The sequence below is a fragment of the Hipposideros armiger genome, unplaced genomic scaffold (assembly GCF_001890085.2).
Source record: "Hipposideros armiger isolate ML-2016 unplaced genomic scaffold, ASM189008v1 scaffold_252, whole genome shotgun sequence".
NCBI lineage: Eukaryota > Metazoa > Chordata > Mammalia > Chiroptera > Hipposideridae > Hipposideros > Hipposideros armiger.
The window spans coordinates 334,426-357,435 of NW_017731602.1; the positions used below are offsets into that span (position 1 = coordinate 334,426).

The window sequence follows — 23,010 nt, forward strand, 5'->3', positions numbered from 1 at the left end:
ATATACGCACCCCTATGTTCACTGCAGCATTATTTACAATAGCTAAGATATGGAAGCAACCTAAGTGTCTACTGACAGATGAATGGATAAAACGAATGGATAAAGATGTGGTGTGTGTGTGTGTGCATATATATATGCACACACACACACACACACACACAATGGAATATTACTTGCCATAAAACAGAATGAAATCTTGCCACTTGCGACAACATGGATGGATCTACAGTGTATTATGCTGAGTGAAATAAGTCAGGCAGAGAAAGACAAATACCATATGATTTCACTTATATGTGGAAACTAAAGGAAAAAATAAACTAACACACAAAAGAAACAAACCACAAATAGAGAACAAATTGATGGTTGCCAGATAGGGGAGTTGGGAGGATTGGTGAAAAAGGGGAAGGGATTAAGAAGTACAAATTGGCAGTCATAAAAACAGTCAAGGGGCTATAAAGTACAGCATAGGGAATACAGTCAATAATATTGTAATAACTGTATATGGTGTCAGGTGGGTACTAGACTCATCATGCTGTTCATAAGTTATATAAATGTCTAATCACTATGTTGTACACTTAAAACTGATACTGTGTATCAACTGTAATTGAAAAAGAATTAAAAGCCCACAAAAAACAAAAAGCAAAACACCAAATTCATAGAAAAAGAGATCCGATATGTGGTTACCAGGCGTGGGGGTGGTGGTGGGGGGGGGGAGGTGGCAGAGGAGGGATTGGAGGACAAACTTCCAGTTATAAGATAAATAAGTACTAGGGATGTAATGTACAAATGACTCTAGTTAACACTGCTGTTAATATATACAGGAAAGTTGTTAAGTGAGTGGATCCTAAGAGTTATCACAGGAAGAAATCTTTTTCTTTTTTATTGTATCTATGAGATGATAGATGTTAACTAAACCTATGTGGTAATCTTTTCACAATATATGTAAATCAAATCATCATGCTGTACACCTTAAACTTATATATAGTGAAGTATGTCAATTATTTCTCAAAAATGAAGAAAAAAGATAGATGTCTTTGGGGCTTGTCTAAAGTGCAAGTCTTAAAAGTTGGGCATACCTGACATGGAGTTCAAACCCTCTGCTCCTCCGGGGGGAAGCTGTGGATTTGGAGCTCCCTCCACACTGGGAGTGGAGGTGGGGGTGGGGTTTACTGCAAGACTGTCCCCCGGTCTCTCCTACCTGTTTCAATGTGGGCCTTCTCTTTTTCACCTGATATGTAGTCATCACTCAGCCAGCTTTTAGGATTTTTCAGAAGAAGTTGTTTCATAGGCAGCAGTAGATTTGGTGTATTCATAGAGGAGGATATCACTATCTTCTTATATCACTATCTTCTTATATTGCTATCTTCAAAGCTGTTTGTTTCTTTGTTTTTGTTTTAAATTTAAAGTTGGTGGTAAATCCTTTCTCATTTCAGTTCATTTTGAAATAAAATGAAGGTCATGTGTCTTTTAAACATTTAGCTTGCATAACAGCAACACCCCCCGACCCACACTTAAAAAAATTTTTTTTCTTGAAAAAGAGGAAACAGATGAATCAGACTTCTTGCCTTGAAAGCAATTCCAATCCAAAATGTAGGGAAACAAGTTTCATCATAGATGGAACACGAAAGCAAAGGTTCCAACTACTTTACACTGAGGGTAAAAGCAAGATAGTGCCATTGCTCATTCTTGCCAGGTGCTTTTTATTTCCCAAATGCAAAGCCTTTTTCTGCGAAGGAAGCCACTAAAGTACAGAGAGATAAACAGACCAGCCATTGAGTTGGGAAGGAGAAAGGAAGGGGACAAAAGGTGGAGGAAAGGAGGTAAGAAGACAGGGAAGGGATGGAGGGAAGAAACTGGATTTATTGATTCACTCAGTCAAGGCTAAAGGACAGCTTCATCTAGAACTTCAAATGACTTCAATACGTTTGCCAGAAATGTGTTTTCTGTAACTCCAAACTTTGGAGACTTCAGTAATGTTTGATCTATACTTTTTCAGGCATCAACAAATTTACAAAAAAGCTTCGGTGTCCCTATGCGATCGATAACAATGAACTACTTGACTTCCTTTCCAGAGTTCCTTCAGATGTACAAGTGGTATGTAGATTTCATTATCATGACTATTATTTTAATGTAGTGTAGCATTGGTTTTTAACTTTTATGTCCTTTTAATTTCAAAAGCTTTTAGGACAGCCAGATAAAGTTAATAAAGCTTGTAGTAGATTTTGCCATTTAGGAATTTAGCGCACTTGGAGTCCTAACTAAGAAGGGCTTACAGAGAAGAATGGAGAATGAGAGGGGGTTTCATAAGAAGCCTACCAGAGCTGTCAGGGACAATCCTTCTCCAAGGAAGGTTCTATGGGAGTCTGTGAAGGGAAATCACCATTACCAGAAGGGAGGAAACAGGAATATTAGATGATGAAAGCAAAGTGTGCCTGTGGACATTTGAGAGAAAAATGCGTCTTTGCATAATTTGCCCGAATTAAGTTAGTTTTAAAGATGCATATGGGAGGCAGGAGTGATGGCATTTTGAAGACTGGGGCACATTTCAATCCTTTGAGGTTAATGCCATTAATCATCAGTGATTTTTCAGAGTAAAATGAAAAGCTTTTATCAAAATGTTGGAGCTGGGTTACAGAGATACCTTTTTCCCAATTGAGTTTTTGATTTCATATCAGACATGAGTGCACTGGATGGAGATTAAGCCTATATTAAACAAACAAACAAACTGCAAAGAACCATTATCTATCCCTTCAGGATAAATGGAGATGCTTTTGTTTTCAATGTTATATCTTATGGACAATGAGGACCCCAGTCTTACCACAGTTCACATCAGGGCTCTCAGATAGCTTCTGGCAGGATTTCCCCTCTTACTCGTGCTGGATCATTCTATTGTTTTCTGCATCCCAGCTGTATAATCGTGCAGCTTCCAGAGTGAGCACTTTTTTTCCCTCCAAGCAGTCTTTCATTCCTTTGCTTTTCCTTCCTTTGCCAGAAAGTGGCCACCTGACCAGTCTTTCTCTGAACTATGTTTAAACAGGTGCAGTACCAAGAACTGAAACCAGATCCCTCTCACAGCCCATGTAAAAGGAAGAAAAACAATCTTGGCTAGCCAGCTCCCAGCACTAAGAAGACCAGCATCTGTTTGGGAAGATAAAAGAAAAAGCCTTCAAGCCTCAGAAGCATTTCCTTTCTTTCTGCTTTTTATTTATTTTGCCTTTTTTTTTATCATGATTGAGAGAATTTGTAAATAGTGTACAAGGGCCTATGTCTTTGAAAATATACTTCCATTGTACAGCATCAATTTGATAAAGGTTTTAGTTACTGCTGTGTGAAAGTCTTGTTAGCTGTGGATAGTAATGTAACACACTGGAACAACAAATGTAAGAATAGTAACACTGGGAGGACACACTTGTCTAATTACGAGTGGAAGAACCAGATTAATTGCTTAGCTATGCTCTGATTAAATCTACATAAAATGTAAATGTCCATTTAATTTTAAATTTTTTTTTAATGTTGACTTTTTTATCTGAAAAGTAATCCATTACTGTTTTCTATGTTTTATACATTTCAAAAGGGAGGGTGGAGTCCCAAAACGTGAATAATGAAACAGATGCATTTCAATTTAACGTAAATCCTGACTTCAGATCCCAACATTTATTCCTGAGCAAATTATTGAGATATGACTAGGCAGATTTTAAGTTAATGAGTAAAGATACATTCACCCCCTCAAAAGAATCTTCTACACTCTGAAATCCTACAAAGAAAACTTCAAAACCTTCTATCATTCCATCTAAAACCTCAAAATCTCTATAGGATTACACGTAAATACTGCCAGGTTTATAAATGATTGCCTATCTAAATTTTTATACCTACTACTACTTTAATTTGTACCTAGCAAGCAAATTAGCAAAATTTCAGTAGTCAAACATACTAGCAAACTAAATCCATATTGCTTTTGGTGTCAGATTATACCTCTGTGTATCTAAAAATATTTAATAAAAAGTGTTCTCACAGAAAAAAATTCTGCTTTCTCATTAGCTTTAATGCATACTTTGATTTGTTATTAGTGTTAATTTTAATGTAGAGGAGAATGCAGTGTGCTAAGTGATATGACAGTGTTTCATTACATTCATTTATAGAAAAAATAATCATTCTTGATAATATGAATGCATGAAAACCTATTTTGTAAAATAAACTGTTTATGGGGAAGGGGAGTTTGCCTTTAAAAATGTTTCACTACTTACTGTAGAATCTATACTTACAAATTGCTTTCCCAAGACTCTTGTGGTTGTTTTTGTACCTAACTCCCTGTTATATCAAGGGAGTATACCTCTGGAAAGAGAAATAATTTGGTAAGAATGTCTTACTTCCCCTGACTTGGTAGGGAATGAAACTTGGTTGAAATTGCTATAGACAATGTTTTGCACTACTTTATTAATAGACTGGGATAGGGTGAAGGTGGGGGTTATTCTGGAAAAATGTAGAAAAATCAGAAGAAATATATAAAAATTCTTTAAAAATAAATGTAATGTCATCAAAGCTGATTTTTAAAGTATTTTTATTTTAAAGCTATGTTGTTAAATACTATTTCTTATGATAGAACTATTTTGATCTGTTTATACACTATGGTTGAAAGAATGCCAATTAAATTCCCTTTCTACAGAAAGGCTTTGACCTCAATATGCTCTATTTAGTGCATCATGTTTCTAATGACATGCTTATATCTGCATATCATCACTGTTTGTTGCTAAGACATAATACTCCATGAAGTTGATGTTACTACAGAAAGTTTACTGGTAGGATAATTTGTTTGAAATAATTTTTTATTACATCTTGTGTGAGATTTATGTTCCATGATGACAGTGTCTACTCAAATGTCTACAAGCCTGATATTCTACAACCTCAGATGTACTTAGTAAATAGTAACCATTAACAGATAACTTGTTTGTTTCATTCTATGAAATTTCAGATGTTTAGTTCAATAATAATGTTGACTATACATTCATTGCATTAAATACAAAAAAAATCTTTTCTAAGTATGATCAGTTCTCCTTTTTTTTTTTTTTTTGGTGCTTGAGAGAAGAGTAATGGAGGATTGTGTGCATATTCTTATAAATGACACTTCACTTAGAGAAACTCATGTTTCATTTGGACAAAAGGCTTTCCTTGAAAACTTGACTGTTGTATAAAACTCAATACCTTCAGAGGGATGCACATCCAATGAAGCTGATAGAAGATTAAGAACTATCTTGAGACATGAAAACAATATTCGAAGGACTCTTCATTGCTTTTAGAAACTACTACATTCACAGGCTGAAAACAAGAGATTGTGTCCAATAGAATTTTAACTATTTCTTTGTCATGTAAATATTTCAACATATCTTTACCTAAAAGATTAGAAGTCTAACACCTATTTGGACTGCTAAATACAGTAGTCACGTGAACTACTAAATATACTCCTTACTATGTTTTAGTGAGTATATTCCTTGAAGGTCATTCATATTCTGAACTATGATAATTCAAAGAAATGCATATTTTAACTTTTTCATCTATAAAAACTTAGTACTTCTTGTTCATTTTGGTACTGTTCCACAGACTCAAACTGATCGATTCCGTAGAGGTTCCAAATTATTTTTGAACCAATCTATGCACAAGGAAAATGTGAATTGAGAGATTCTTTAAATGACTCTGCTTTGTGGCATATTTATTGAGTACTTGCCATATGACTTGCCCTATCAATAGTCAAACCAATGATAGTATACTAAAATTAAATATGGAGCTAAATAGTGAGAGCAAAATTTAATTGACACATTTCTGAAAGTATCTTTTCCAGAATTTTATTCTGTATTTAAAAGCGAAGAAAAATTCAGTAGCAAGCTCTCTTATTCAGGGACCATAGAACTTTGTTTTCATTTTGATCTTAATATCCAAAGGTCCCTAATGCTTAAGGTAGTCTACTCTTGTATTAACAAGTCTTTTAAGTCTTAGAGGCTTTAATGTCAGTTTATATACTTGTTAATCCCAAATGTTTATTTTGGAGCTCTGTACTCACCATTAAAAACAAATTATATAATATATCTAAATAAATATATATATAAAATATATATATATATAAAATATATATATATTTATATATATAGCAGTTGATTCTCCAGAAATACAAGTAAAGACAGCCACCATTATACTTCTTGCAAAACCCTCATTATTAAATCAGTGTTTATTTAAATTCTGGGACTTTAAATGTCAAGCGTGAGTGTGTGTGTGTGCACAGATGACTATTCATTTGTTTGATTAGAGTATCTTGAATCAGCCTTTTCTAATTGCTCAGTCAAGTATGAATTAAAACCACATTAAAAAAACGTAATGAATACTTACCATAGTGTCATTCCTTTCAATTATAATTCTTTTTCCCAGGATGACTAGTATAACTCACTAAAAAAAAAAAACACAAAACTTTTTTTTGGTGAAAAATGTTACCTCTTATGCCTCAGTTTCTACATTTATACAGTAGTATTCACATCATAAGACTTATTCCAGCTGAATCTCTGAGATTTAAAAAATATCAAGGATATCAAGGAAAGTCGATTATGTAAGATTATGCAAATAAAAACCATTAAAGGTCAAAATTGGTTACATGCTATAGAAACTATTAATAACACTGAAAGGTTTGCTGAAATTTAGTTATATCTCTGCTTTTCCAGGGGGATCTGGGTTAAGACCCCCCCACACACACACAAAAGTGAAACCATCAAATATGTAATTGATCTCAAATGAGTTTCAATTTATTGGGATCTTCCTTCCTTTACATTCTAAAGAAAAACGTGTTCTATGCAAAAGCAGTTTTGTAGACAGTTAAATTTTTCATTTACATTATAGTTGTCTCCAAATGTCACTGAAAAATTATGACTCCATTTTTAATAAGATAACCAAATGGCACTGTTCTAGTCAATTAACAGTGTTACTCTATTAAGCTGAAAGCTTTGTTTGGATTAGGGAAAACAAAAATAGTTACGAAAGTGACTGGGCCCAAGTTTTTTCAGTTTGTAGCTACAATAACGTTGCAAGGTCATTCACCCATTGTAGATTCTTCAATTTCCTTCCAAAGAGAAAAGGAGTGACTAACTTGAGAGTCAATGCACAAACATGCAAACTACCTCTTATTTTCTTGGGAGAAATGCAACTGAGGAGATCCTGAGGCCTGGCTGAGTGGGGCTGTTGCTGCTGCTAATGAGGCAAGGTGATAAATGAGGCTCAGTTCCACTGTCTAGTCAAAGACAAGCTTCAAAATGGCATGAATCAATGTGAGGCATTTAATTTTGCCAGAGTTCAAATGGTAACAAGTTTAGGGGGAATGCTAACTGCATAGAGAAAAGTGCACACCTGGCCCCAACCACTCTTAATTGTAGCATGATTACTGAAGACACACAGGCAATAATAGTCAAGCAAAATTACAAAGACAGCTGGACCATAGAAGAAAGGTGTGGAGAAGGAAATGCCAGTATTTATCCCAAATTCAGAGATCTTTTAATAGAGCTATTCAGATAACTGGAAACCGTATAACTAAACTCTACATCATTCCCACAAAACATTCTTCCTTTACACAATCGTGATTATGATAATACAAGTCAAAATCTGTGTATAGCTTAAAAATAATTTGTTGGTGTCAAGAACTATTAAACTTTTAGAAAAACTTGATGAAGGCTGAAGTGTCTATTTTCTACTATACAGAGAGGGATGTTTGTGATTCTGTTGTCCTGGTTGTGTAAGGGAGGTCGCTAACCCACGTTCTGACTCAGCCTTATACAACGGCATAACTACCACTTACCTTTTTTCTTAGAACTCTTACAAAATTTAGATTCCATTGATACAGAGACCTAGAAAACCATAGTGGAGTTTTAAAGCACATGGGAACCCACCTGGAAAAGTCAACATATTATAAATGTTTGTAGTACTTTTAAAATAGTTCAATGTGGCATTCCATTTTATTTGAAGCAGTTGAACATTACTTCTTAAATTTCCCTGTAGGATGAAATAAATGCATTTTCAGATATAACAGAGAAAAACTTTTTTTGGGGGGAAATCACAAAACATCCAGCACTGGATAACTTAACCAAGAATTAGCTAACTCTTGGGTGGGGTACCATCCATTCTGTGACACTATGATGCTAACACAAAGAACACACATGTACTTACTTAATGCCCATGATCTCCCATGACTGTGACACAACCCTGACAGGCAGGTGAGAAATTTCCCCTCAAAAACACATTGGTGTGATACTCTCTAGCATACTGTAGTTATGATGTAGGTATCCAATATATTTATATAAAACAATTTTCAAAACATTGTTTTGAATCGTACTGTTTAAAACAGTACCTTATAAGAAGCCATTTTCCTGGCATTCACAGAAGAGGTGCAAAATAATATGCTCTGGAAAACAGCGTTAAAACACTTTGACTCAGATTTCTCTCAATAGATGGCTGGCTGCTTGTTATCTGTATTAATGTTGTAAATAGTCCAATCTATATTAAAAAGTGAATTTTCCCCAGATCTATGATGATAGAACAAAAAAATTTCTCAATTTAATAACAGTAGAGAACTTCCTCCAGAGGCATTTAAGGTACATTTAATTTTAGTTTCTCATTGTTTCTTGGTGCTGAATCTGAAAAAAAAAAAAATCAGAGAACAATTTTTAGGTTCTATGAATACTTCTAAAATCAGGAAAGGCTGATAGTGAAGATATGTTATCATGACTCCACCAGGTATGTGCATGAAGAAGTTTAATCTCTAACAATGTAAAAATCCTACTAAAGTAATGGCTCCACTCACCGTGGTGAGGCAGTACTTAAAAGGGGCTTAAAATGAAGATGAAAGAAGCCTATCAGTAACATGATAAGCCAGAATCACTCTCAAATGAGGGGCATGTCATATAAGTGTATTATTTGAGACCTGCATTAGTTGATACTATGTTTAATTACATCCTACCTTGAAAAAAAGGTGTATTTTAAAAATGTGCTTCATATTTAAAGAGTCCAATAGATGCCAGTTTAAGTAAGACAACTTTAGAAAATTTCCAGACTGATTCTTACATATATCAGGAGCATTACTTTTAATAATTAATTGGCCACTGGTATTATAAACAAATATGAATCATATTACAATGAAATTTGGAGAAATGAAAAGGAAATATTCAAAACTCTATCACAAACACAACCACTATTAGCAATGTATTTGCTTACAATCCTTTCCCCTATGTAATTTTACTTAGAGAAAAATTTAATTACATTTAAATGGTTTCTATTTTTAAAAAAGAACTAAAATTAGTCAATAAAATGGCATTGAAGGAACCAGTTCTGCCACTTTTTATACATGGCTTTCAACGTCTCCTTAAGCCCATTAACATGACTGAGTATGAACTTAAAAGTATTTTGAAAAGAAGTGTAAAACAAGTGAAATCGTGGGAAAATAAGAAATGAGAAATTGAGATTTGCCTAACCGTGAGGAAAAGACAATATTACTAGTCAAAATAACCTATTTCTGATGACACAATTAAAACTGATATTTTTATTATTCTTTGTTTCTTACTGAGTTTCAACTAATAGACCCTCCTGCAAAACAATTATCTTGACCCTTGGTTTATTGGACATTATTCAAAATTTCCAAAGACAGTTTATTCTTGAAATTAGGAGATCTGTTTATATGTCTTTTGTCTAGATTTTTTTACTTTCCCTACCTTATCAATATATTAAACAGCATCTAAAAATCTTAACCCTCTTAATTCCTTTAAACCAGAATGATTTCTACCCATCTTTCCCCTCATCCCTTTGCCCAGTTTTCATCTTTACAATTCTGCTTTTAAGTTTTCATGGAAAGCTCTTTTAAATACATTAATTTTAATACATTTTAATTTTCCCAAATTTTACTTACTGTTCTGTAATTTTGTCTCTATGTTGCAAAAGAGAAACAATGCAAAGTAGAAAAAATACCTCTTTAGGGTGAAGGCAGGTACCCAAGATATATATGCCTTAAAACAAAAACAAAAACTATTATAAATCAAACCATTTTGGTCACTGGAAAAATTTATCAATGTCATGACATAAACCATTGCTGACCTAACCTTTAAGTTGAGAAGTACTGACAACAAACTAAGTTCTTTTTATCTGTCATCACTTGAAGATTAATGATTTTTTTTCAACATGGCTATTTCATTTGAGGACAGAAGAATGGAGAATCATTGGAAATTTTAGTTCATCTACTATTAAGATAAATGATAGTATAATAGGTGTAAATTCAAAGCTGGATTCCAGATTTTCACTTCAGTGCAATTTACCTGCTGGAAAGTGCTAAGGACATTTTTTTTTAAGAAAAGCTCCCATTCTTTGGTAGAACTAAATCATATGTTCCAAAGGAGCTAGCCATTCTCTATTAATGTTTAACACCTATTATTCATTAAAGTTCACTTCATCCAATTTAGATACTTTTGAAAGGAAGGGAATTAGATTTACCAAATCTGGATTTAACATTCTAAAAAGATTTGGGGGCCACATTAAAAAAAAATTGATAGAAACGTTTCAGTTTTATTTTTTATTTTTATTTTTATTTTTTTTGTTTTGTTTTTTAGCTGAGCCATCCCGCCACCTGTTGGCAGCACACGGCTGCTCAGCTCGGGCTGACTCGAACCGCTGTTGCTCAGAGCTCAAACTCTTGAGCGAGCTCTTAACCAACTGAGCCACTCAGCCGGCCCGAAACGTTTCAGTTTTAAATGGAGACAACTATTTATATATATGTTTGAGTAAGGAACTTTTATTTATTTTCCATGTTTGTTAAGGGCAATATTACGTATATAAATAATATACACTTATTTTATTATAAGTATTATTATTGTAATAACTGATCACTGGTTACTTTGCTGACTTAATACTATTGGATCTTAGTAAGTAGTTTAAAAACCCAGAAAAGAGTTCACTGTATTTGTTTTAAAAATGAAAACATATGTATATAATCAACAATACAAAGAAAGCATAATCACAAGAAAATCAATCACTTTTATCTAGTGCTAAAGGTTACATTTCAAGGTTTTAAAAATAGTATAAGTGCATTTATAACCAAAACTATATACCTATACTTTAATAAAAAAAAAACTATAATACTGAATTAAAATGTACAAAATATTGGAAAATACTCATATATCACATATACAAAATATAATTTTGCTTATACTAAAGTACTCCCAAACAGCAAGATTCCTCTGTGATAAAAAGCTAATCAGTTGCGTTTATCATTGGTAAACGTTATTAACAATCTTCTTTTTCAAATAATAGAATGTTTTTCCCTCTTTTAACAATTCACAAGTTCATGCGTCTCAAGAAACAAAGATGTTTATAGGTCTCTGTTGCTTGGTACTTTCTTAAAGTGGGAAGCATGATTAAATATATTTGGGGTGTTCTTGAAAATTAGGATTTACTTAAGAGGGAAAACTCTCTTTTAAATATCTAGTGACCAATGATGTAAAGAATATCTTACATTTGTTTCCTTTGAAAAGGTCTTCTTTTAGTAAGATTTAGAGTACCTTGAAAGGTGTATGTTTGGAACCAAATAAAACAATACTACAGCCTTTTCTAATTAATTTATAGTCTAATAATCTCTAATTCTACATCAGAGCAAATAACCACCAAAGTATATCCTCCCACCACAATTCTTTTTAACCTAGAAGGAAAAGTTTTTGAACACATAATTTGATTTACAAGAAATAGTTAACCATTGCATGGTCTTCGGTTTTGACATCAACAGGGAGAGTCTAATTTCAATAATACCATCACTGACCTTTCTAACTCAATCCACATCTGTTATAAAAACAATGATCACTCTGAATTCTGCAAGCTGCACGTCAGAGGAGGTGCAACTGGCGTGGAAGCCGTGTGATAAATGCCTGAGGGAAAGAGTGCCTTGTGTCACTCAACGATGACCTTCCTACTGATTAAGGAGCAACAGTGACAGGCTCTCATCAAGTTCATCACTTAACTGGAAAGGTGGGTAAAGGCATATGGATTGCACATTCGACAAGTAAGTTTTTCACATGTAGTTATTCATTTAATTTAACTTTCTATAACAGCATAAACAAAATGGCAAACGTTTCCTGGCATTTAAAGTATCCTAGCATTAATGCATTCGTATTTACTACCTAGAAATGAGTACTAGTTCACCAAGATGCAAAAGTACACCCACATTCTATTCATTCTAAAATAAAACTGATCATACTGATCAAAGGATTAAACTATCAGAACTTTGTAATATTCACATTTAAAAACTAAAACAGCATAAATTATTACTGTCAATTTTAGAAATACACAAAACTAAAATTAATTTTTTTCAACAGCCTCTATAGAAGACAATAAAACCAACAATATTTAAGGCTAGTTCACCTTACTGGACTGTAAGCTTTCCTCTTTTATTGTCGTCAGCCCATCAAGCACACCACCTCTTATATAATAGGTGTTCAAGAAATAATGAACTCAAAAGACTCATTAAGTTCATATTTGATTTCTACAAGGATAAATGTTTTTCTGGTCATCTTGGAGTTAATAAAATTACAAAAAATGTATATACTTCAACCACTTTATTCTGCATAGAGAAATTAAGAACAAGATAGAAAACTCTAACTTCACACACACCCTTCGAGCTGCCAGTGAACATTCTAAATCTATTCCAAATACATGTGGGGATTATGCATAAGCAAAGTTGACTCTTAAAAGCTCAGAAATCTCCTTCTGAGCTTTATTTACATTGTAGTAAGGACTTTCATGGGCATTTTTAAAAACACAATTCCATTGAACTCTGATATTGAATCTGGCAGAGTGCAATGAAGAACAGCATTACTCAGCCTTGTCTTCAGCTGCTACAACTTTGAGACATCTACAACTAAAAAGCCAGGATTCAAAAAGACTATGAATTTTATTTTATTAAATTTTCCACTTCCTCTATCTCTAAGATAGATTTGAGCAATTATGTTTTCTAAAGTAAAATATAAGAAATGATGTTGGAAATAAAGTTTCTCATTGCAGGTTTAAATTCATATACATGAACTGGTATTGCTAACTACGCCACAGAACATATTGTTTGCCAGGCTGTACTTCTGAAACAGTGCAAAATGCAATGATACCTATCTTGTTAAAGGCAGAGACCTCGATGACATTTGAGTGTTTAAAACCTCATTCATCATGGTGTATAGAAGTTGGCAGATACAACAGTTATAAAAAATAAATACTAATTGCAGTTAAATATTTCTTATGAACATTTAAAAACTTTTTCTTAGCAGTACAAAACCCTAACTCATGATGTTCATTATTTTATTAATTTACAATTATTAAAAATTTAAGAATTGCTATCTTGCTTTATACTTAAAAGATTCATTAAAATGAAAAAAGAGGTTAAGAACTACAAAGGAAGTAACATTTATTAGTGCCAAATAAGATGATAGGCTAACTTGATTCCATTACAACAGAGATACTTGGTGTCATATTCATTTGACAGGTAAGAAAACCAAAGCTCAGAAAGGAACTTGCCTTGCAATTTAGTTAATAAGAAATTAGACAAGGATTTGAAACTATGTATTTCTGATGTCAAAGTCTATGTTTTCAAGTTTATATTAGTTTACTAAACAAACGTTATTCCAGATGCCTTCATAATGAAGTAAAGTGGCTATTCTTAGGAATAAAAATGTTCTGTCCATCATCTGGGGAAGCACTGTACTGTCTATGAATATTTTAATGTTCTTTAAATAGTCTCCTCTCTTATTTTCTGATACTTTGGCAGATTAAGTAAAGATCAAAAAGAGTTTGTATGATGTCATATTTGAAGGGTAAATAGAAACAACTAATATTTCTTATGTGTGAAAAATTACTGATTTAAAAATATAGAAAAAGCCCTTAATTTTTATTCAGAGCTGATATACTAATATTGCAGTTTTCAGTTTAGATTATAAACCCAGTAATAAAAAACTCAGCATCTGTATCTTATTAAAAGATCTATTTCCAAGATAAAACTAAAGTGTGCTTCTTTAGCAGATTAATTGCTGTGAGATCATCACTTTAGTTACATAAAAGCTAAATGGAAGTTTTAATGTTTCTTTTCCAGCTGTATCACAATGTAACTTATTCCCACTAGTAAAACCAATTTCAAAAGTGGTTATTATCCACACCCTTTCTTTTATAAATTGCTATTAGGAAAAAAAACTGCAAATTGAAATGTTAGTACTTTGCAAATTCATACTGTACATTAAGATTTTATATTAGTTAAAATCTATTACTTAGTTGCTACTGATAATCTTAATATTTAATAAAACTTATTACACAGAATGTTTTCACTTACAGGATACTGGTTACATAAGAGTAGAAACACACTTTGCATGTGAATTACTATAATAAAATAGATCAAGGGATCATATTGTCAAAGTTTGCATATTCACTGCATTTAAAAACCAAAAGAATATTACTATAAATTTTAGAAATGTTTATTTTAGAAACACACAAAACTAAAATGAGTATTTTAGTCCAACAGCCTACAGAGGAGAAACAGGGATCTACATGTTTATAGGTGCACACTTAAATGAATATCCTTGCCATGATTCTAAGACCTAGAATAGCTAGAATAGAGGACATACATTTTGATTTGAAAAGAATATTTAAATTAAAAAAATTTACATATACAATATAAATAAATATCACTTTCAGAACAAAAATAATTATAAAGATTAAAGAAAGCAGTGTATACCAAACAAAACTTTTTTTTCTTTTTTTTACTTTTGAGTCAAATTCTATGGAAAAAGACAGAAAAGCCTATATTAGTTTTGCAAAGGTACTTTTAAAATTTAGCAAGGCTGCAAATTCTGTCAATAAATAAAATAAAATCAGTATTTGTTATAATTAGCTATGAAGTACATATAATGACAAAGCAAACTGATCAGGTTTAGAGGGCTGACTCATATTTTTTGGCATCATCATGAAAACTCTGTGACTGACAGACACATCATTTCCAGTGTCACCAATAAGGCCTCGGTGTGTACTCCAGGACACACTTTTAAATTCTCGGGCAGTTCCTTAAAAATACTTGGTAGCTTCAGCAATGTCTTGATATTTCTAGCATAAAGATCCAATAACCAGTCACTATGAACACTGGTGGTTTCCTTATAACTCTTACAAGCCATAAGTAGCTCATTTAGATGGGTTAACCCTTTGAAAGCTAAGAGGAACTCTGAAGATAAACCAAAAATTGAACAAAAATTCAGCAACATCCTACTAAGTAAAAATGAGCGAAACTCAAGTTGTTGGTGGTAAAACTGTTTCTCTGCTTGTGCATGAAAGTTCTCCACTGTATCTTCTATTTTTGTAATAGCAAATAGTTCTTCCTTGATCTGAGACGATAACACATAATCCAAGGGCAATTCCCCCTTAGAATTCCTCTGTTGTAAAAGCACCGGGCCTGTGAAAAAGAGAATGAAGATTGTTAAGAGTAAAACATTTTTATTTTTGCAGCCTAACAGCTGTTTTCTCTCTTCGTTTTTCTAAAGCACCCAGGGCTCTGTTTACAATCTTATTTTGTACTAATTCATGCTGACATAATCAACTGGCTATACATATTGACTGCCTGATAAAGGGGCATGAAAAAAAAAATTATAGTAAACTGCCTAATCCAAGTTGCCTAAAAGTACATGCCTTGGTTCAATAAATAATATTTATGATTATAAATGAAAAAATTTATGAAATTTTATAAATTGTTATCTTGAAATAAAAATTTCAAGAATTTTCAAGAATTTAACAAAATATATTCATTTTAAATTCTGTATAAAAGTCTTAAAGGTATGTCATAATGTCACCAAGAGGAAAAGAAAAAGTAGTGCCCCCTTTCACTGATGACAGGCGACCTTGCCCAAACAAAACACAAAAACTAAAATATTAACTGTTCTGGGTCAAACTCAGATTTCATTCATCTACTGTAGCTAAGCCCATCTATTGTAACCGCCTACTTAGAAACTACTGAAGATAGAGTTTATTCTCTAGGTAGTAAAGGATGATGAAAGAGGAGCAAAACAACAATAACACAGTATATGGTCACATAGCAAAGTACAGAAGTATTTGTACCTCTGTCAAGTCCTATAATTATTTATGCACTGTGCCATAAAAATGTTATAAGGAATATAAAGGTTTTAGTATTTACAGACATAATCAGAAGGTCCTACCATACAATACAGATTATATTGTCAGACAGGGAAAATAGATTATAGCTGCTGAAATTCTTAATGACAAATCTGATCAGAAACATGTAGTGGTTCAGATATAAAATGTATTGAATGGAAAGATCAATCACTGATGATATATGATTCATGTATAATTTATGAAAAAAAAGAATTCTAAATCAACACTGGGTTTCTTTTCATAATGTTGGTATTTCTATAAAAATGATCCAAGTTACTCCTGTTAAAAAAAAAAATTCACAGACACAAGTTACTAAAAGTAATCAAAGGTTTTAGAATCAAATCCTTAAAATTATTGCTCTCAAGACTAAGTGACTCACAACGAAGAGCTAACGTAGTTACTACAATGATGGTATCAAACCATTTGACAAGTCCAAACCCAGAATATGACTAAGGCAAAGGTAAGTCTGTATGATTGCTAAAATATCTTGATAAATGCAAGTAGGCATAGATTTCCTCTCTTAGGACAAGGGACTGACTCATCTTCACCAAAGACCCTAAAAATTCACATTGGTTGCCATAATGCCATTCTCTTCTAAAGAATTGGACTTAATATAATAATGTCTTTTATATCACTTAGACCACTTGAAGCAAAGACAAACATTAGCTATTCAAACAGAAACATGTTTGAATAGAAAAATAAAACACTTAGGAGACAAAACATTGTCTCAGTAAACGTATTACAATAAAAAATACAAAATTAAAAAATATATTGATTATGAAATGGTATCAGTAAAACAGGCACACTAAGGCCTTTAGGGGGCAGGAGAAGACTATAAATAACTAAATATCCTAAGTTACCATTACACAGCCTTTCTTAGAGACATATATACAATAAAAAGAAATCTAAAGGAAATACGCTTTTATTTTTCATGAATCAATAGCTTTAATTATGGGAGAAAATCATTTTATATTTCAAGTTAATATCAGTACAAAAAACTAACAGGAAATTTATACAAATTTTTATTTCTGCATTATAAGCTACTCATCCGTTTTCCTTTGTTTTTTCTTTTAAAACACAAATCAGTTTTGACGTAAAATTTATTATTTTTCAGTTCAAATATAAGAAAAATGTCACTGAAAAAGCTGGGGATAGGTTCCTGAAAGCAGAAATTAAAAAAAATCAACAGAAAAAGCAGGTGAATATTAAGCTCAAGTTACCTCCATCACAAAACCCCTGCACAACAGTTATCACCACTTGAAAATCCTCCCACTTTAACTTAATTGACTGAAAAATGTGAATGAACAAAAGATATTCTAGGATACCTTTTTTATAGTCTGTAAAGAAATGACTCATAAAAAAAGATTAATCGAGTTAGCAGTTATATACAGGAAATGAAAAAAGAATGAAAAATCCAAGTAATCACAATTGAACATTTATATCCATTTATTAATAAGCTTTCAGAAATGGCTGTTTCATAAAGACATTACACACTTTAAGTAAAAGTATTAATATTTAAAACCAACACACTCAATTCAAAATACATTCTCATACACAAACCTAAACAGGCTTAATAATACAATACATAAATAAATACTTATTATGAAAAGGCTTTTATCCCTTCTAAATAAAAGCTGCTTATATTCTAGGAGACTTTTTATCTTTACTTTTTCATTAATATAAAATAAAGGCATCTTTTCTTACAGATCTTAAATACGCGTATATAAAATGCTATCTACCTCTGAGGGATTCATCAAAAAACTGGTAATTTATCAAAACCCGTTTAGCATAAACACACTCACCACCATGCTGGAGTAGCAGCTTGCCAATTTCTACATGTCCGTTTGACAGTGCATCATGCAAAGGAGTCACCCCGTCCACTTGAGTGAGCAGATCTACCTCTGGACAACGTTGCAAAATTTCCTGGACACACACTGTGTTGCCATAGTTACAGGCTTCATGCAAAGGCGTCCAGCCAGCATTGTCTAAATTAGAAATCAAGACAAGTTTTAAAACAGCAAAAGTAGGACTTTTGGTAGTAAAGTATTACAATTCTACTTCCCTTACAAGTGTGACTTCCTAGGTGCTTCATATACAAATAGAACACTTTAATAAAAATGTCTAGGGCATAATCATATTTATAACTGTAAGAAAATTAAAATAATTTTAAAATTTTGATGTTGAGATCTGATCAAAATATAGACACCAAAAAATGTTTCTGCACTATTAGCAATAAACCAATATATGAAGAATTTCTTGGTTTTGCTACTGGAAATAATTTAAAGATAAGTTAGGCAAATATATTTAAATAATTTTTCTGAGTGTAGACATTTAACTGTTTAACATCACAAATATTAAGACATTGGATTAGACCGCAAAGATTTAGAACTTACCTTTAACATTGATGTCTATTCCTGGCAGAGAGAGAAGAAGAATCAATTTCTCCACTTGGTTATTTATGCAAGCTCTATGGAGGGCTGTTTCTCCTGCCATAAAATATTAATAGATTATTCCAGAGAAGACAAGATACCAACTAAAGAAAATAATCAAAGGGCATGAACTAGAAGATCTGGCCCCATGCCAGAAAATTATTTATTGAGTTTTCCTTTTGACTGGTTTAAACATCTCTTGCATTAAAGAAAAAAAAAAAAAAAAAAGGAGGGGGAGGGAACCTCACCAATCCATAGAGCTTCTGTTCTATCAGCAATTCAGCAACAAAATTCTACTGCAAAAGGTTTAACGCAGGCATTGTCTCCCCCTAGTTCAAGGTTTAAAGCTTCAATCCCGCTATAAAACCCCCAAATGATCAAAGAACACCAAAAATACTGGGTTTTGCCGCAATAAAAGTTTAGAGTGCAATTGCCCTCTCTTAAATTTATTCATGAACCTACGTTAAATGTATGGCTCTTTTTTATACAGCATTTATAGCTTAATTCAAATGAATGTTTCTGGCTAAGCACGAGTGCCTCTACACACTCAAGTATAATTCAGAACTTCAAATCCATTAACAGATGGTTTGCTGCTTCTCAATAGGCTGTCTGGCTTGGCTACAGCAGTACAGAGAAGGAGAAATGGGGGAATCTTAATATAAACACACACACACACACACACACACACACACACACACACGCACGCGCGCGCGCGTGAAAAAAAAAATCCCTAGTACCATTTAAAGCTGAACAAGAGTGACAAATAGAATGGCCAAGTTTTTTCTCAGAGGGATGCAATTAGTGTTTGCTGGCTAAAATTGTCTATATCTATCTCTGTGATAACTAAGATTAAGAAGATATAAGTGATAATTTGATATAAGGGGAATCAAAAGAACTTAAAAGTCATTGCTTAGAAAACAAATGAAATACTGAGTAGTTTTTTCTTGCTATAAAATACTATGCACATTTTTAGTGTTCTGTTTTACAGATTATCTTGTAACTTCTACCAAAACATTTCTTACATGCACTGAAAACCTTTTGAAGTTTTCCTCTACTATTTTTCAATTCCTTCCTCCCTCCCAGTTCCTTCTGCTGTTCAGCCTAAAGTCATTCATATTCATTTTACATTCTGACACAATAAACAAAAAGAACATTGTTTTGTGAAGTTAATATCTGAACTCTCATTTAATACATTCTTTTCACATTTTGAGCCAAATGGGGAGTTATTTTAAATTTATGATATGCAATTATGAACTTATATAGTGTTCAAAGTTTATAAGAGCTTCACTAATAATATTTGTATTAAAAGCACGATATAGCTCATCAGTAAGACACTCAACAATTTGTTTTGGCTACGTATAGACTCTCACAAGCTTATACTTGTGAGTTAAGAGGTGCCTAAGCAAAAGAGGTGCTGGAGTGGTTATTACAACGCTATTCTTGTTACTCCATCCTTTAGGTACTTAGTTTCCAGTATAGTTAGAACCAAAAGCCAAACACATTTCATAGTCTGGGCTCAATGCCTGGAAGAAGAGAGTCCATATGCTTAACACAGCTATGTAACATAGCCTGCTCCTCATTCTTTGTTCACAAAATGTCTCGGACTGAAAGAGATGAAGACTGAATTATATTTTCAAATCAAAAGACATTGATCCTAAGTAGCACAGGTTGAGGTGGAATAGAAAAGTAAGGTGGGCCAGTCTGGAAAGAGTTCAATGTGAGCTACATACTGTATTTAGTATCTGGAAAGGCAGGGGGAGAAAAGAAGGGAAGGAATACTCTATGATACTGGGTATTAAACTATTACATTCTTTGAATAAATGACAGTTCAAAAAATAATATGCTACCCAGGAAGGTATTTCCTGAATCTACTCTAATATTTAAGTTCAAGTAGTCATCAGGGCCAGTGTGAAACTTGCAAATACTGACTACAATCATAAAAAGTTCTTAGAATTAAGTTAATTTAGATACTTGGAATACCTTTTAAATTTGTCTTGTGGAAATTCATCTTTGTAACTAAAGAGGGGCAATTCTCCTTGGAACATGACAATTCTCCTTCTGACTTCTTCTTCAGTCTTTTTAATGATGAGGAATATTTAGCAAGGTTCAGCTCTCTGTAAAAGAAAGTAAGAAATGATGGAAGCTTGTTTTTCAACAATGCATGAGAATACACATAGGTATTTTTAAAAATCTGGACCTCTTTCAATTTTAAACCCCTTATTCATTCACATCTTTACTGCTTTCTATTTTTATATTTATTTCAATTGTACAGAGACAAATTTTAACGCATTAATTTTCATTCCATTAATTTTACACACCAATTGCCTACTGAAAAGTTTTTGAATATGGAATGTCAGGTAGAGAAAGAGACCAAGTAAACTATATTTGGCAGAGAGGATAAAGGAAATAATTTAAATGACAGGGCAGGGCCGGCCGAGTGGCTCAGTTGGTTAAGAGCGTGAGTTCTGAGCAACAGAGTCGCTGGTTCAATTCCCACATGGGCCAGTGAGCTGTGCCCAAGCTGAGCTGCCAACAGGTGGCAAGACGGCTCAGCTGGTGGAAGCATGTGCTCCTAACAACAAGGTTGCTGGTTCGACTCCCTCATAGGATGGTGGCCTATGCCCACCCCCAACTAAGACTGAACACGGCACCTTGAGCTGAGCTGCCTTGAGCTGCCGACTGGTGGCTAGATGGTGAGTGGACTTGGAGTTGAGCTAACTGCACCCTCCACAACTAAGATAGAAGGACCACAACTTGGCTGTTCCCCTTCCTTACTTCCCCAATTAAAAAAACAAAACAAACCAACTTATAAATTACACAGAGCAAAAATTGTGTGGAACAATAATCTGATGAACAGTTTTGGAAAGCACTTCACCTTAACAGAAAGAAAGCATGTACACTGAATCAAGGAAAGTGAAAATGTAGAGCATGCATATCTAAGTTTTCTAATTAGTATAATTCTTTTTGAATTATACTAATTCTTTTTGAACTGAGTTTTCTAATTAGTATAATTCAAAAAACATCACAGATAACCATACCGTTTAAGAAATGTGTCAGGAAAAGAGCTGTACTCTAAAACAAAGCATAGTTCAGCGGTTCTCAACCTGTGGGTCGCAACCCCTTTGGGGGTCGAACGACCCTTTCACAGGGGTCGCCAGGTACTCGTATGTGGGCGTATCTGCATGTGGGCCTGGAGACGGATAGAGGAGCGGTGTCTCGGTTCCTAAGACCATCGAAAATATGTGTTTTCCGATGGTCTTAGGCGACCCCTGTGAAAGGTTGAGAACCGCTGGTATAGTTGGTATATAAGCATCAATTACGGTAACTCTGGCAGCCCTTCAACTTGTTTCTGTTTAGCACCATTCAGCATTAGTAAGGCCCTCTGAGACTCAAGGCAAGGGCGCTGTCCTATCTTCTTTGGTATCTTCATCTTTCCAGTCCCACGCATACCAGTTTTCCCCAGAGCTGGCAAATAGGAATATACCTGTTGAAAAATAATATATTGCTTTCTCAACTACAAAGACCTTGAAAGCAGTAAAAAGAAATTACATAATACCTTCCACCATTAAATTTAATTATATTTTATTGGTTTCATCGATTGCCACCCTATCTCATTTAAACATGCTAAAATATTAAAAAAGCTGCTAGTTCCATGCCATTAAGTCAATATGGCATAACAAGAAGAAAAATGCCTTCTTAAAAATATTTTTTTTTTCAAATTCCGTTGTTATACTTATTTAGGAAAGTTCTTTTGATAGTCTTACATTCAACTTGCATATTGTAAATATTTATGATTTATATATAACTGGTATTTTGTCATTTCCATTTTAGTAGTGCCTTCCTTCAACAAGTCTGAAATAAACAGAATAAGGAGTGCAAAAGTCGTTAAAGACAAAGATTGTTGCAAAAACAATATTTGCCCAATCTGACTAACAAACATATTAATCATTTGTTGAAAAAACTGCTTGAGATATCAGATATTAATGATAGTTCAAGACAGCCAAGATAAAACTGGAAAACCATGGATCAAATATAGTTCATATGAGTGTATATATAGAATAAAAGGGAGTAACTTTTCGCATCATTTGTAATTTTGCTTTTTAAATACCATTAAATACTATGTATTGGGTTGTCAGAAAAGTCATGACGTATTTTGTCTATGTTTTTCAAATGTCGTTTATTTATATAAAGAACAAAGATCAATCAATGATATATTGCCCGTTTTGCTCTCTTTCAGTGAGCTTCATATTTCGTATTGCCATCTTTCAGTGAGCTTCATAATTCCTCGTTCATAGAAGGACCTGTCTTTATTTGCGAAAAACTGAACAAGATTTACAGCCTCATCTGAATTAAACGTTATACCACTCAAGGAGTTTTGAAGAGAGCGAAACAA

The 23,010-nt window shown here is 33.2% G+C and overlaps 2 protein-coding genes across 2 annotated transcripts in view; one reads left to right on the forward strand and one right to left on the reverse strand.

Annotated features, from left to right (window-relative positions):
- MCTP1 (multiple C2 and transmembrane domain containing 1) overlaps positions 1 to 5,042 on the forward strand; it is a 282,291-nt gene extending 277,249 nt beyond the window's left edge. Inside the window, 2 exon segments of the mRNA XM_019655912.1 lie at positions 1,997 to 2,094; positions 3,038 to 5,042. Of these exon segments, the coding sequence (XP_019511457.1) occupies positions 1,997 to 2,094; positions 3,038 to 3,109 (170 nt within the window). The 3' untranslated portion in view covers positions 3,110 to 5,042.
- Positions 5,043 to 14,836: 9,794 nt separating this feature from the next.
- SLF1 (SMC5/6 complex localization factor 1) overlaps positions 14,837 to 23,010 on the reverse strand; it is a 76,034-nt gene continuing 67,860 nt past the window's right edge. The window contains exons 17-21 of the mRNA XM_019655913.1: positions 21,938 to 22,101; positions 20,598 to 20,731; positions 18,582 to 18,674; positions 17,991 to 18,173; positions 14,837 to 15,475 (exon numbers count right to left, since the gene is read on the reverse strand). Of these exons, the coding sequence (XP_019511458.1) occupies positions 14,994 to 15,475; positions 17,991 to 18,173; positions 18,582 to 18,674; positions 20,598 to 20,731; positions 21,938 to 22,101 (1,056 nt within the window). The 3' untranslated portion in view covers positions 14,837 to 14,993. The remainder of the gene's footprint in view (positions 15,476 to 17,990; positions 18,174 to 18,581; positions 18,675 to 20,597; positions 20,732 to 21,937; positions 22,102 to 23,010) is intronic.